General features: G+C 38.2%; 1 protein-coding gene across 1 annotated transcript; it reads right to left on the bottom strand.

Moving 5' to 3' along the window:
• Nucleotides 1–777: 777 nt before the first annotated feature.
• Nucleotides 778–15,472, bottom strand: hat1 (histone acetyltransferase 1). The gene is made up of 11 exons (XM_055032368.1): nt 15,403–15,472; nt 13,715–13,786; nt 13,534–13,609; nt 11,250–11,370; nt 6,881–7,057; nt 6,684–6,805; nt 5,996–6,100; nt 5,543–5,649; nt 3,836–3,987; nt 3,485–3,601; nt 778–1,340 (listed from the first exon to the last, which is right to left on the bottom strand). The coding sequence occupies exons 1-11, from the start codon at nt 15,470–15,472 to the stop codon at nt 1,170–1,172; spliced, it is 1,290 nt and encodes a 429-aa protein (XP_054888343.1). The 3' UTR covers nt 778–1,169.
• Nucleotides 15,473–16,589: the final 1,117 nt, after the last annotated feature.

The raw sequence follows: 16,589 nt of genomic DNA, 5'->3' as shown, positions 1-16,589 counted from the left end.
ATTTAAAACTTGCCTCTGAAAAAAATGTGAATTTTTACCCGTTTGATTATTGTGCAAAAGTCTGGAGTCACCACTCTACTCATGTTAAAGAAGCAAGACTTTTCAACCTCGTCCTGATCCACAGCTATAACCTTAAAGATGTTCTACGTTTACATTCATCTCCCTCAAGTTAATACTTTTTACTTTTGGGGTTTGTTTCTACGAACTTTTCACATCAGCATATTGAATTAAAACATATATATGTGACTTAATCTCAGTCAGATTTGAGGGAAAACATCAATATTCAAGTCTTGCCAAAGATTCTCAATTAGATTAATATCGCACAATGTGACTCTGTTTTATTTGTTTTATTATTGTACACGACTATATGTTTTGATCATTTTTTCAGATGATGGATTGAAGAGCTCAGTGATCTTCAAACTTTAGGATATTAATTCATAATCCAGCCATGCTTAAAACATCTCTATTTCTATTTGTCTGCTTTGTTCCTCGATGTCAACGACACTGTTTGCTTTCTAAAAACAGGTCTTCACGACATATCTGGGTTTTATTTTGGGGTTTCACAGGATACAGGTTGAATAAAAATGGCAAACTCCTTGGACTTTCTTTTTAAGTGCCAGCTATGTACTTTTTCCTTCTAATTCTCCTGTGGCATACAACCCCAATACGTTATGTTCAACAGAACGATGTTTCTGCATCAGAACATCGTATCTGTAAAAACATAAACTGGCAACCTTGTAAATGAAAACAATAGAAAAAAAAGTCAAATTTGGTTACTCTGTTTTATTTGTTTTATTAAGAATGACCCCCATTTGAACAACATACAAAACACTATTTAATTTTTACAATGAAGTCCTTCAAAAAACACCTGAAACTGCAGACAGCAGAGGTTTAGAAAATAATGGGAGAATAAATCGAGTTTATTTGAAGGATAGTGAACTTGTGGCTCCATGTGAAATTATTACACATCATTTCATATCGCACAATGTGATCAAACACATGGAAGAAACAGGAAGCCCCCCCCCACTAAACCTGAATGAAGTACTTCCTCTGGTATAGAAACATCAGCTGGGAGTCAGGCAGGACTCGACCGGCGTCATGTTGGCTGCAGCGCCGTCATGCTGCGGCGACGAGGGCTTCTTTACAGACCGGACTCTGGCCCAGCAGGATCAGGCCTGCGATGCTAGCCGTTCAATGATTCTCCTGTAGTCTTCCACAGCGAGCTGGTAGCTTTTCTCCAGCTCCTCGTGCTGCGTCTGCGTGTCCAGCTGACCCATGTGGGACACCAGCTCCTCTGGCCGTAAGCACTTCCTCATCTTCGCCAGCTCCCTCTGGTTTTTCTGCACCGGCAGAAACAGACATCCCAGATTAGCCTCGTCATTTCTCCCACCAAACTATAATCCAGTGGTAAGGAATTTGGAGCTTTCACACTCCTGACATTTATGTGGCACCTTCGTAAAACACATATCACAAAGGTGACCCAATAACTACAAGAACTTGGGAGCAGTTATCGGTCCGGAGACCGGTAACTGGCCAGACGAGACGAAACAGAATCCAGCACCCTCCAATAGATTTTTAGTATTAAAATACGCCCCCGCAACCTCCCTTTAGACTCTAATTTTTTATATTTTTAGTATGTTTTTGGACAACTGTAAATACAAACAAATGAAAATTGATAACAGATACTTTTACATTAGAATGGACAGATAATAGAGCCATCACAATAATAAATTTGATGATAGTTTCCCAGTAATTACTGCGATAAATGTTAATATTGTTGTTTTCAGATCATTTTTGATGATCCTACAGACCAATAAACTTTAATTTAGCAAAGAACTCAAATACCCAAACAACCAAAAGCAATAAATAAAACTGAAATAAAAAACACACATAATCAAAACCACAAATAAAATGAAGTATGATGTCTGTGAACAAAATTTTCATTAAAAAAAATATTAATAATCAGAATGGAAATGATTGAGTTCATTTTAATTTATTTTGTGATTATTTGATAAATTACTTATTGCAACAGGTTTAATGGATAGACAAATATGGACGGACAGACAGATAGGCAAAAGGATGGGTGGAGTGCTGGATGGGTAAATGACTGGATGTACAGATGGAAGATGGACAGAATAATAAATGAACAAATTCATTGTTGATTGATGCTCAGGTGAACAGATAAATTGATTTTATCTGAAACACTGAAACAGTCTAGAAACATAGATATTTTTCCAAATATTGTCATTTTTTAAATAATCTCAACCTGGAAAACCCTGGTACTCAACTACAAATGCTACTTCTGATCGAATAGGCAGCAAAGTCGTTAGCTAAGATAAATTAACACTTAAGGGACAATGAAACAAAATTTGCGGCAGTGTTAATTTCCCAGGGTTTCAGCAGGCTGCAAGAGAAAACGCAGACGCATTGAGAGCTGAACGATGTGCTGCGTGTGGAGGAACCTGCTCACCCATGCTAGCTGACATGTTCACCAGGGAACTGGAGCTCAGAGCAGAAATGAACAACCCCTCTTACATTCGCAGGGCTGTGGCCTCTGTCATTCAACTGACGACAAGCTAAACTCTCCTGAGGGAAGTAAAGAAAAAAAATCCCTCTGCATCTGGCCACCAGATCCCTCGCTGCCACTCTCCCAAGGAATTCCTCCGTCCCGCTTCGCCACATAGGTCTTTTCAGTGTCAGTCTCTGCCTTTTGCCCGAGACGTGCGGTTTCCCCGCTGATAGCAAATTCTCTAATGGATGGTATGCAAAGTTTCACTGAGCAGCTCAAACAGAAAATGTCACAGGCAAACAGGATGTAGGGAGTTATTCTGGTGCACACATCTACTCAGTGTTTCCCATGTCGAGTCTGAAACACGGACTCAGAGGAGTTTCTGTATTTTTGTGGAACTCACCCAGAGCACAAAAAAACAACAACAAAAACATGAGATAAAAGTGCACTGGCTTTCAAAAGAGCCAAATTCTGAATAGTTGCAGGTTTTTTTCTTCCCCTCCTTTTTTTTTCTCCCCTACCCCGACAAAGTGCTTCAAATGCACGATCATGAAATGATTTCTCCCAAAGAAATGCAAATCCCGGCTAATGACATGCCTGAATAGAAAAAAGCCTGAGCCGCAGCAAAACCAGACGCCCGGTGCGCCCCATTGTGGCTCTAACAATGCGCCACTGGTAATCTATCAATTTTCACAGGCCTGAAGATCAATTTTTCTGCTGTTTTAAAAAGGTAACATAATAAATAGTGACAATACAAGACTGTGAGCCGATCAAGCGAGCTCTGTGAATTTTGCCATTCGCCTTCTCCCAATCAATCAGCTGTAATGTTATGCTAAAAAGAGGTGGAGTACTACACACTGGATCCATGTTTGACAGCAGAGACAAACTGACATTCACATTTATTTGAATACGTATGGAAATCGCTCCGAGTGGCGCTCTGAAAGCCAACTCCATGCAACGTAATTATAAGCTCACCCTATAGGGTCCAAAGAGCCTCTTCTTCACCTCTAACCGGTAGGCTCTGGCTTTCTCTTCGTCGCCCATGTCTGTTGCTCTTAGACGCAGGATTTCGTAAACTCGCCTCGCATGTTTCTGCAGGGAACAAAAAAGAAAATAAATAAATAAATAACAGAATGGTAGGCATGATGTCTTTTGTTTTATTATATTTTATTCAGCCGATTTATGACTCAACTGGCATGTGTCGGTGTTAGGCTGCTGTGGTCTGATAACATTTAGTAAAATTAGACAGATTTCATGGTTTTGATGCGATTTAAAATAAAAAAAAGTTAACTTTTTATTAATAATTTTGTTAATTTTTTGCAGCACCTTGTTGATTTTCAACTTTTCTTGGGCCTCTCTGATCATGTCGGTGGAGAAGCCGAGGTGCAGCTTGTCTGCATCGAAGGACGGCAGGTTTTGGCAGAGCTTCGTCAGAACGTAGTCTCTCAGCTTCACGTAATTCTCTGAGGGATCTTCAGCTGCAAAGACACAGAATCAGACCAGTAAAATTTGTTGATATGACTGGCCTTTTCTTTCGATTCATTTCCCTCCTATGTGGGCAGAAACTTTAACAGTGTAGTAAAGAGCTGTGATAACTGGAAAAACTGGAATGACTAATAGAAATCCAACAACTCCAAGACTGACAAGAAAGTTATTATTCTCATCCTCCTCTACATCTATTTCCTCTTCTAGTTAAGATAAAAGGATAAAATAAACTTAAATATATCATAGTAGTTAAATTATATGTAGTTTCATTAAATCTGCATTTAATGGAACAACACAGATTTGGGCTATGCAGACTGCAGCTAGCTGTCGTCAGATGTTGAAACAGGCATCTTTCCTGCGACGATCACTGGGTCTTTCACCAGGATGCTGCATTTCATAAAGGCTGTCTGACAAAGGGCTTCATCAGGAGGATAACATTACTCTGGGTGGTCCTACATGTTCTCCTGATGTAAAATCTACTGGAGATATTCAAGTTCAGAAAGATTCCTGTTATGTCCAGAGCAGGAATCCATCTTTAAGACATGGAGCTACCGTCCCACTTACCTAACTAATATAAGTTATAAGTTTTATTTTGGGTTTGAATTGATATCGTTTTCAATAATTCACCTTTTCCATTTTTTTAAAGCATTTTGACACTAAACTCTAAATCTGGTATATGATCCAGAAACACAAAACAGAAAAATAGTAACTTTTTGCCTCAGATCTGAAGAAAGATCTGCTACCGGAGAATCACCATCAACGACTCTTGTGTGCAGTCCTTTGAGATTGCAGTGTTGCACATGGTATTACTGAGAAAATCACCAAAAGTTGCCAGAACCAAGAGAATAATTATGGAAAAAAATGAAGGGGAAAGAAAAAGAAAATGCAACAAGAAATGTTGGACAAAGCTGTACCTTTGAACCCCCCAAGTCTCAAACCACCACAATTTGTTTCAAGTGTTTTTCCACCAAGTCTTTAAGAGAGTGAAAACGGCCTAAAATAGAGGTGCTCAAGTCTCGTCCTCGATATTTACCATTCTGCAAGTTTTACATCCCTTCCTTCACCAACAAGCCTGAATCAAATGGCTCATCAGCATCTTTAGCCCAGCAGCAAGTAATCCATTTGAATCAGGAAGGGATTCATCTTCTAGAAGTTGCAGGATAGTAGATCTCGAGTTCTGGACTTGGACACGCAAGGTCTGAAACATCAGCAGTAACTTCAGATGGGTTTTTTTGGGGCATCGTTCACAGCAACAAAAGCTTCTGGATGCAAATGAAGAGGCTCTCTACAACACAACCCGGCCATTTTTATCTGAAAATGCTTTCACTTAGTGGATATGGCTTGGAAAAACTTTAATGTTATTTTTTTGCACTTCTCAATTTTTCATGTCTTTTGCATGTAAACTATGTAGAGATTTCCTCCTGTCTTTGCAAATCTTCCCTCTTCGACCAACCAGTAACACAACAAAAACAACAAAAAAGATATTTCAAGCAAACAGGTTTAAATATAAGTGAATTCATCCAGTCTTCAAAGACAGGTGCTGCTCACCTGTGATGTCCTGAACTTTTGGTAGGCTGCAGTAAAACCTGTGCACGGCCTCCAGGAGCTGAGCGCCATGGCCCTCTCCTTGGAAAGGAGGCAGGATCAGCATTTGGCTGTTCAGTTAAAGGGAAATGAAGGAAAAAAAAAAATAGAAAAATATGAGTGATGTAAGTTGTTGTTTTTCTGAGAAAGAGAAATTCCTTGATTGAAAGCAGCAAATAATAGACTTTTATACTGATTCGTCAATGCAACAAATCAAATCACATAAAAAGCTCATCTATACAGTTGTTTTCAGACACGAATCCCCCTGGTTTGGTTCTGAAACAAAATCTGGATGAATGGTTGGCTATAGAAGCCAGTAATTTGGGCTCTTTGGGAAAAGGATAAAGAAATGTATAATTTTCCACTCCTTTTTTTAATACAATAGAATGGGAAGGCACGCGCTGCCCCAGCAATTACCTTACACGTGGTCGGGTTTTGTCTGGGTATACGTAGTAATTATAAACTGTCATGTAGCCAACAGTGGCGTAGAGAGTCTCCCCGTCTTTATTGTACTTTTCAAATCTGCAGATAAAACACAAAGGCAAACAGGTCAATTACAGGCACACTCCCAGAGCAGTGTCCGTTTTAGCCTCTCTGTTCCCACATCCACACTCCCCCCACCTCACATCGGCGCGTTCGAGCCCCGATTGGTACACCTGCTGCAACCTGAATACATTATGCACTTAATTGGAGTACTGCAACTTAGAGGAAGAGAAGGGGTTGGAGGAGGGTTTGAGCTCCTCCAGATCACTTCAGTCCTTTTTGCCCATTGTCGCTTCTAATAGGTGCCAGGGTAAAGAAAACACTGGCAGAGGCTCTTTTTACTGTTAAGACATTGTTCAGTGTTTCAAAAGACAACAGTATTCAATTCAGCTCTTTGCCCCCGAAAAATCAGAAAAGGGCTTTGGGTACAAAGGAAGCTCTTGGCTGATCAACAATTCTCCAACAGGGGGAAATATAATCAAACTGGCCTGGTAATTGGTCACAAGCGCCTCAAAGGGGGGCTTTGTTTTTCAATGAGACAATATAAGCTTTAGGGTAAAGCATTGGGAGTAGGCAGGCAGGGGGTTTAGGGGGATTGGTGTCAATTAAGGAGGGCACTCACACAAGAAAGAAGTCCCAACGATCGTCGTCTATGTCGAGGAAACTGGCGGTCTCGATGAACCACATGAGGAAGGTCTGCAGGCGCTCGTGGTACTCCTGGAATCCGGGGCAGCTGATGTCAGCCTGGAGCAAAACATCAGGAGAAAAAGTTTAAAAACTGGCTCAACAGGCGAGGAGGGGAGCGCGAGGCGTTTGTACCTTGTGAATCTGGTAGGTGAGTTGCTCTGCCTCCTCATTGTGGACTGTGTATGAGTGGAGCATGGTGCCGAACGGCTTGAAGTTGGCCTCCTTCTCCAGCAGAGAGATGAAGTCATCGGTGTTGGAGGTGAAACCAGCAGGAATTATCTCCCTGATCTTCGCTTCAACGTCGTCGGCCTGAATACCACAACCAAACCCAACTTAGTGAAGAAACATGTAGTGGACCTAGCAAAACTACTCGCACCTGTCCCTCTGCTACAACCTCAAACTCAAATGTATTTTATGCTTTTTGTGATTATGTCTGATATAACAAGCAATAAATCCATTAAAAATCACATAAAAAGCTCATTTATACAGTTATACATTATGAAAAATTAAAAGAAGCTCAGAAATTTCCATTTGCAAGACTCCAGTCCTCGAGGGTCGGTGTCCTGCAACTTTTAGATGTGCCTCTGCTGCAGCACACCTGAATAGAATAATTAGCAAGGCTCTGGAGAACTTATCTACACAGGGAGGAGGATATTAATCCATTTCATTCCTATGTTTTGTACTTGTGGCACATCAAAAAACTGCAGGACAGCGGCCCTCGAGGACTGGAGCTTGACACCCCTGCTCTAGAGCTATTGGTAAAACACACAATGTGTTGGTGAATGCTGCAATATCTCTTATACTAATATTTAAATAAAATACTATTTCATGGTGGTAATGTCTTTCTTCTTTGAATTAAGTGAAAACATTGACCTCCAGACAGGGGTCACTCCCTCCAACTACAGGGGAAAAAACACGTCTTTTTTCCATCTTAGGACCTTAGTTTTATCTTACAACGTTGCATCCGGCTCCATCTGCTGTTGGTAAAAACAACTTAATTCTGGTATAGAGGTTCCTCCTAAAAAATGGTTCCTCCTAAAACATTTTCCACTGCGTTAAACCACAATTATCACTAAATGCATTGCTGGTATGGTGAATCTAAATCAATGGCATTTATGTAGTTAACATTTATTGCAGTACAAGCAGTTCTTTGCTCAACTGGTTTAGGTCAAAGCATTTTCATGCATTAGAGTGGCCCAGTCAAAGCCCAGGCCTGAATCCGATTTAGAATCAGCGAAAATTGTTTTTTCTGTAATACAAACTCTATCCCCAATCTGGTTCAGTGATTCTGCAAAGAATGTGCGTAAACATTACTAAACGTGCAAAGCTGGTATACACATGATGCCAAAGCAGTAATTACACCCTGCAGCGGGTCTGCAAAGCATTGACTCAAATGCACAACGCATTTCTCATGGTTTTTCTTTAGAAAAAGTTTTGTTGTGCTATTACATTAAATATCTATAATTTTTGATTAAGCATGTAAAATGAGAAAAATGTGAAAAAGTCAAATGAGATGTAGAAAAACTAAATGTTTTCTCTCTTTATTAAGTTAAAGCTGCAAAAATAAATCTGCAAGTGTACATTTTTAGAGCGGCTGAATAGAAACCTATTAGGCAATTAAAACTGTCAGCTGAGCAGAGGCACCCGCCCCCCGAGTGATACCAAGGCCACTTAAATCCGTACATTTACTACTTATGTTAAACCATGAATATGTGATGAAGTTGCCACAATAAACACATTTCTGCTTCTCACTGAGGAAGAAAACCCCATGAATTGATCTCAGCTTAACAAACCTTTGGGCATCCATAATGGAGCCCTCTCCTCTAATCCTGCCAAGTGAACCCAATCAAACGAATTTGCCCCCACGTTTTCAAAGAGCCCCAGAGACAAAGGGCCCCTACCCATGGACTTTTTACTCAGTACAACGTGTGGTTAGTTCAGCTGTGATGTTTGCATTGTATCCATTTCCACAAGGATTGACATGAGAACACTTTGCTGAGCAGCCCTTTCACACCATTTACATGTGTGATGGGCATTATTGGAGCACAGAGACCCTCGCTGCTCAGCATTGAAAACCGGGAAATGAAGAAGGTCTGAGCAAAATGCGCTACAAAAGGCTAATGCAACATTCTGTTAATTCTCCCCCCTTTCAGACATCAGCTAATATCTAACTGGAAGTAATGCACCTGCAGCTGAATGCCTCTTAACTATTGTGATTGTTCAGCCACATTTCTGGGGGGACGAGGACCACACTTAAAAGACCATGGACAAACAAGTCGCTTTGTCCGGCTCGCTCTCGTACCTACTAGACATTAAATTGCACAGCCTCCAAGAATAGGCGCCTCATTTTGTCCTGAATGTAACTCAACAATGTTCCTTTGCAGCAGTTTGTTGATGTCTTTTATTTCTAACAATAAGCACAAAGGCAGTACAAAGTATCTCATTTGTTGTATTGTTGTAATTTTATCTGGTAATTCCATTCAGAGGGCCAGTGCAGCATTGAATAATTATATTCATCTGATCAGAAGTCACAGTTTAAGACATTAATGTGAATTAAAAACAAATGTTACGCGTTTAAAAGATGTTTGGTCCGACATAATAATGTGGCTTTAATTTAGTTTTCTGGATGACTTCCAGCAGTGAGGATGTCTTTTTTTCTTCTTTTTTAAATGTTAGGAGGTGAGTTCTGGTCGGAGTTTTGAATCAATGTAACAAGCAGCTGCATCAACCCCCTCATCTTTCGCCAGCTGCACCGCACCCCGACCGTCTCCACACACACTCAGAGACAAACACTCTTCAGACGCAGCCTGAACCGTGCAGCTCCCCTCGCTCCCTGCAGCTGCACTCAAACCCTTGACAAGGTGAACCAATGCGCCGGGGTCAGCGCTCAAGTCGGGACTGCTTTCCAGTTTGCGCCATGGCTCCAAACTGTGCTCACCAACACGTCTAATAATGACATGAATCTTTCATTGGTTAATGCTAGAGCTGCACTTTATATAAAATGTGCTATTTTTTGGTAAGCTCAAACAATTTGGGTGCCTTGCATTCAAACTGTGCTTGTCAGTGATATACTTATCCCCTTGGGAGGGCATACTGTCCACACCTGAGCTATGGCTTAGTAACAGAGATGCAAACGCTCTGGGAAGGAGATGGGGACACCATGATGATGGAAAAGAGAGACAGAAGTAAGGAAAGACTGGGTTAATCACAAAATGTCCCTTGTTCCTTTAATAATGCAGCCCTGGATAAGACCATAAAGACAAATAGTAAAGATCGTCTTCTGTTTCATTCACAACTTTGCCATTTCTTCCAAAATAGCACAAGATGTAAGGTAGGGGTGCCCAAAGTCGGTCTTCGCGGGTCAGCATCCTGCACGTTTTAGTTCTCTCTTTGGTGGTACCAACCACCTTTTCAGCATGTCAGTGTTCCCCTAATACCTCTAATGAGCTATCATTTGATCCAGGTGAGTTAAACCAGGGAGAGAACTAAAACATGCAGGATGCTGGCCCTCAAGGACCGACTTTGGGCACCCATGATGTAAGGAGAAGTGAGGTGCCACAGGGTTTAGGTAACTGATTAATGCTGGTATTTCCTCCTTACCTGATTAATGTCATCAAGTAAAAAAAGAGCAGGGTGCAATATTTCACTTTAGAGTCAAATTCTGCATTTAAGCTGACTCTGATTCTTTCAATTAAGTTTAGCATAAAAACCAATTCAGCTCTCAGAAAAACATAAATCAATTATTTTCAAGCGTATTCAGGGAAAAGTTCTTGACCAAGAGCTCAACCCTGGAGATTATTTATATTCATTTCATCCAGAAACTATTCACAGACCTTCACTTCTTCCACATTTTGCTACACTGCTGTTTTATTCAAAAATGGATTAAATCGATTTCTCAAAACTTCACATGTAAATTCCCATTACACAAAATGTTTCTATAGAATTTTATTATTATATATTTTTAGATTAGATGCACACAAGTATTCTTAAACACAGATCTATCAAAACACAGAATCTACTTCCTGGATTTATACTTGGTACTCCTGTCTGACCAATAAACTAACTTAATGTTGTTGAAATAATTGAATTTTAGATGGTTTGGAGTTTGGGAGCTGATAGCTGAAACGCATGTCAGTTTAAAAGCAATAAGACGACTTGCTTAACTTTCCTGAACATTCAGACTTGATTGAAATGAATATTAAGAATTATTAATATTTAATAAAAGAAAAATCTGAAAGAGTTACAACCAAAGAAAATTAGGTAAGTGTGGAAACACCCTCTAAAGGAAGCTGTAACACCATTTTTCTATAGTCAGGGTTTGTACAATTTAATAAGGTAAATTATAACAAAAGTATTACAAAAGATATTGGATACGTTACAAAATAAATATGAGAAACTGCTGTCCAAAGTATAGATAACTACAGCCAAAAATAAGATAGAATAAAACTCTGAAGAACTCCACATGTAAAGGAGTCAAATTTTAATAAAACAATTTTCTTACCTCGACACAATCAAACGTGTCTGTAACTTTTGATGAGTATTTCACTTTGAAGAGTGTACTCAGGTTTCCGGCGGTGTAAAAGAGCTGAATCTGAAGGCCTTTGTACCCAAAAGCAACCTCACTGTGGAGAGAGCAACTACAGTTAGATTACAAGTCCAAGTGAGCTTGCATCTATACAAGAGACTCACAAACACAGTATTACAAAACTCACTGCTTCCCGCATTGTCTCATTAAAGCATCTGATTATTCTTTTTGCATCCGGCATTATTAAATATACACCTGGCTGGATATAGTGAATGCTTGCTAGGGTCACTAGTTTCACTGTGCTGCATTGTGATATGATAATGAAAAAAACAAATACATTTAGGCAAAACAGATTCATCATTATGCAACTGTGTGATTAAGGTTTACCAGCAATTAACACTTGCTGAAATAATTAATGCCCCAATTACAGAGTTCCTTTTGAGTTGATTGCAGCGAGTGCAAAAATAACCGATCCTAGTTTTGACTAATTTGGAAGCGCAATTTAGAGCAGAGCGGCACGCTACTGTATGTCCGTGCCCAGAGACAGGTGTCACCGCCAACAACGCAGAGCTGCTGAAGTTCAACATCTCTTCAGTGGAGCAAATTATTGGAATCCTGCAACTCTGCAATGTTTTGTAAGATCCCACAGACACTGGGAGTAAATCTGTGCTGATGTGTCTACATCTGGCTCCTCTTTGGTGATCTAACATGAAAAATAAAGAAGATCACATGTTCTGACAGAAAGTGTTATCTTTACAGCCCCAGAGGTAAAAAAGAAAAAAAAAAAACAATAAAAAAAATCTGAAAACAACGATGAGCTTACTGAAAAGCTATGTACATTTGGTTAGATTCATCACTTAATAGAAAACTTGTTTTGATATTATGCAATGAGACGTGAAACTGCTTTAAAATCTCTTTAAATACACAATTTAATCTAAATGAAAGACTTAAACTATCCTAAAGCTCTTTCTTTCAATTACAAATAATTTACTTAATCCTAATAAAAAACATAAATGTGCATGTCATCATCTCTAATTATTAAACAGCTTCTAATTGCCTGAAATAAAAGTGCAAATGTAGGTGGAAAAACACATTAAAAAGGGATCACAATGTACCATTTTTATCACTTGCAGATGTCAAACAAAATATTAAAAGAAGCTTGTGAGAAAGTTTGTTCAAGCCATATTCTGAGTATCTGCAACCATGCAGCATATAAACAAAATCATATACAAGACAGGATGTTATGTACGGTCATAAAGCAGCAAGAACCGTCCTAATGAGGAAATTTCTGTGTTACTATCGCCTCTCAGCAAGATGTTTCACAAATCCAACATGCCGGCTGACTAGATTCTCCCTGTGAGGAGTTTACATGCTGTCCCCAGGCCTGGGATGTGTGCGGCTTTCCAGCTTTCTAAAAGAGCTTGGGTTGTTAGGTACTTGCACGAGCCAAGTCAAGACAGTTTATGAGGACTACAAGCGCTTATAAATATGATGCACATCTGAAAGAGCATAAGTAAGAAAACAAAAAAACAAAGCCATGTAGGAACAGTTGCAGCACTTTTTTTTTCCAGTGTTGTTAAAGGGGAAGCACTGTATATTTTCCATACATGTTGTACCATTTATAGTACAATCAAGTACTTGTTATAAAAATATTTTTTAAACACAGTATTATAAAATTTACTGCTTCAAATTTAAAGAAATTTGACTTTGCAATTTAATGCCTTGAAATCGTGTCTCTGTCTCTTTAAGAAGCTCCTGCTCTTTCTGATACTCATCATACAACGCTTCTCCATTAAGCCTCTAACAACTTTCTTTGGAGCATTAGTCTGAGAATTAGTTTATATGATAAGCGTATCTACTTAACTGCAGCTAATAGCTGCTGCCACTAGTCTGGAGAAGCTGAGTGGGACAGCTGGTATAACTACTGGTATGAATTGTTCCAAATTGACGCAGGGTCAAACATCTCAAAGCATCTCAAACCTTTTAGTGCTCAATGAAAAACAGAAAAATTATCAAACGACACACAGGAAAGTAGTAAGTTTGATCTTCCTGTAAAATCCTTAAGCAAATAATAAAACATTTGTTTTCTGGTGCTGATAAAGACACAGAATGTTTTTATCATGGCTGCCCAAACATCATTTTGACTCTCAGCTTTAGGGAAATGTACTGCAGTCAAAGCAGCAGAAGTAAATAAATCCCCTTGTCAGTTTTAGCTTGCTAATTCAACTTCAAGTATACAGTGCTGGGGTAAAAAACTCACTCATCTCCAAATAGTTGGTGACTGTACTCTGGGTGGAATGTGGTGCCATCATCCTCAACGTCTTCAGGAAATCGCACTAACAGCAACAGATCACTGATTAGTCTGAGAGCTTAAGAGAGTCAAATAAAAATGTTTAATAACAAATAAATGAGCATATGTCATCCAAAATAAAAACACCTACCTAACTTTAGGCAGGTCGCTTCATTTGTGTCACACTTGTATTCAGCCAGTTTCTTCTCCATTGCGTTTACGTCTGTGGGTGTCCATAAAACACAATTGTTGTCAAGGAAATGCCCTCCCCTTTTTATTTTGACAGAAATGCAGCAATTTTCTTCTTATGCATATGTGACTGTGTTTTTTTGTTTGTTTGTTTGTTTGTTTGTTTGTTTGTTTGTTTTTACTGAATTACAGCTCACATTAACTGCTTCTTGACTTCTATGTGTCAAAATTTGAATAATATTGATGTCTGGAGGTCATATGAATAAACACAGCAAGATGCATAGGCATGTTATGAAAGATCTAGGAATACCTATCATTATCTTCTGAATGTGCACACGAAGCCAAATAAACAACTTTTTGGCTAAATTTGAATGTTTCAGATCAAACAGATTTTTAGAAACCTGAGAAAATAAAAAAATATGAAGTTTTGAAATGATGCAATTAACAAAGGTGGTAAAATAGCCAAACCAATCTGACCCTAAGTGAATAAATAATCATACTATGAACCTAAAAAGTTGTGCCTCTCTTAACACTGGTCTCAAACATAAATGCCGCATGCAGTAACTTTGTGCATGCGAGTTCTGACGAGTATCAATGAAACACGACCACCGTCATGTCTGACTGTCCGTATGGTATTCTTTTTACACTGGACATCGCGCACAGCAAATCTTCCAAAACTTTCTACATTTGTCTTGAATCTTTTTTGGATTGAAGCATGATCCTTTCACAGATACTATTTCCTACTTCATGTTGTTGAACAGGTTGTTTTTAAAGGATGTAATGATTTTACAGTTACGTAATCAGTCCTCTGTAATCAAGTTTATGATGATATAAATATTCCCTGAGGAATAGGTTTGTATCTATATATATATTTGTAGAATTACAATGTGAAACTCATTGAAAACCCCTCATTGCATTCAATTTGATTATTTTTTGATGTTAGAATTTTGTCAATGACTTGAAACCTTAAAGTGTGAATAAAATAACAAATAGTGTTCCGTATACAAACAAATACTTTTTTACAGCAATATATTGTCAATAACTCTTTACACCCAAACGGACATTGGGAATGGAAACTGTTACTCTATGTTAGTAGTGTTGTGTAGCTTTCTGAAATCAATACTACCTTAAATCACATTCTCATCGTTTGCTAAACGTCTTTCCATCTGATCGTTAATAAAATGCTGAGATTCTATGCTTATAGAAGATCGACAAAGACACGTTATCACAGAAAAGCTGGGTTGAAACCCCATAGATCCATAATATAGTTTGTAAATCAGATTACAAACCACTACTTTTCATTAGAGAAGACACAGCAGGAGAGCTGTCACCCGACTAAATAGCATCATTCCAACATAGCGAGAACTCCATGTTTATTAACACAGCTACACCCAGCATAGATTTGAATATAAGTGTTCCTAAAACCGAAAAATGTGATGCCATGACAGGCTGAAAGCAACGTTAGCTTACACGCTCCCCTCTGCTTCATTTGCTATGTGACGTTAGCTCGTATTTTGCGGTGTTTTGAAGACATTACAGGTCAGGTATGCGCTTCGAGCAGGCGAAGAGGAGTCCTGACATCTATCGAGGAGCGAAATATACGGAAATGAATGCTGAATGACAATAAAACGTAAACATTTAGCCCCTTACCCGCCATTTCTGCACACTGTGTTATTGTCCCAAAAGACCCGCGGAAAATGGAGTACTTCCGGGTGAACATGTTTCCGTGGAAACAGGATGTACGTAGGCAGCTATTTTACTTTTTATTTCAATTATTTATCAAAAACTGATATATTGTACAAAAATATCATATTGCTTTACAGCCAGATAATAGTTAAATTAGTTTTGGAATTAACTCGGCTTTGATTAAAAACATAAATAAATAAATAAAATAATAAAAATATATATATATATATATATATATATATATATATATATATATATATATATATATATATATATATATATATATATATATATATATATATATATATAATACATGCATACATGCATGTATGTAGAGCCACTATTAGCCTTTTCCTTAAAAGCTAAATTAATTTTTTTTTTTTTTTTAACTTTACACACATAGTAAATGTAAAATAGTCATCATGTTGAAACATTCAAGCTTAATATTATTTTGTGAGGGGAAAAAACATCTGAACAATTTTCTTACACAGCTGAAGAATCCTGCTTCGCAAAACAAACCCTCAAAATTTCAATGAAATTGTTTTCTTCTAATTAATGGCATCTTCTCTGATCAAGAAGCGGAAACAATTATGGAATCACTCAAAACAAGAAGCACCTGGATAACTGATGAGAAGCATGATTCAAAAGAAAAAGCTCCAGATTGAGACAATGGATAGAATTATATAACTCAGCACAATGATATGATGTGATAAGACCTATAGTTAGCTGTATTGACTATATATTATTCAGCAATTACATTTTTGAAGGCTGTAATTCGAAGCCTGTTCAGCCTGAAATATTTAGGCAAATACAATTTAAAGCAATATTGTCAAGACTACACAATAAGATGCCCAAAAACTATTACTACTGAACTACTAGAGTAATACTGTGGAAATATTCACACCGTGTTAAAGATCATTTTCAATAATGAAAATAGAAAACATTCCTCATTTTCCTTTGTTCAGTTGTGTGAAAAAACTACAATTTTTACCCTTTAAATGCCAGTTTAATTAATTGCAGTATGGCTTATTATTGTAATAATAACAATAATAATAATAATAATAATAATAATAATAATAATAAAACTAAGAAAAGCTAAACAGCACCGCTCCTAAACCCAAGGGGACCTGAGTGTAAGAAAATTGTATGGC

The sequence above is a fragment of the Poeciliopsis prolifica genome, unplaced genomic scaffold (genome assembly GCF_027474105.1).
Source record: "Poeciliopsis prolifica strain line A6 unplaced genomic scaffold, Auburn_PproV2 SCAFFOLD007, whole genome shotgun sequence".
NCBI classification, from domain to species: domain Eukaryota; kingdom Metazoa; phylum Chordata; class Actinopteri; order Cyprinodontiformes; family Poeciliidae; genus Poeciliopsis; species Poeciliopsis prolifica.
Note: the sequence above shows the minus strand (reverse complement) of the source record. Positions and strands in the feature narration are given on the sequence as shown.

Excerpts from the sequence above, each read along its gene's own strand:
- hat1 (XM_055032368.1), bottom strand. The coding sequence starts at position 15,472 with ATGTTCACCCGGAAGTACTCCATTTTCCGCGGGTCTTTTGGGACAATA. Across the intron at positions 13,610-13,714 it reads AGCGACCTGCCTAAAGTTAG|TGCGATTTCCTGAAGACGTT; the intron begins GTAGGTGTTTTT and ends TGTTGCTGTTAG. Across the intron at positions 11,371-13,533 it reads CACCAACTATTTGGAGATGA|TGAGGTTGCTTTTGGGTACA; the intron begins GTGAGTTTTTTA and ends CTCTCTCCACAG.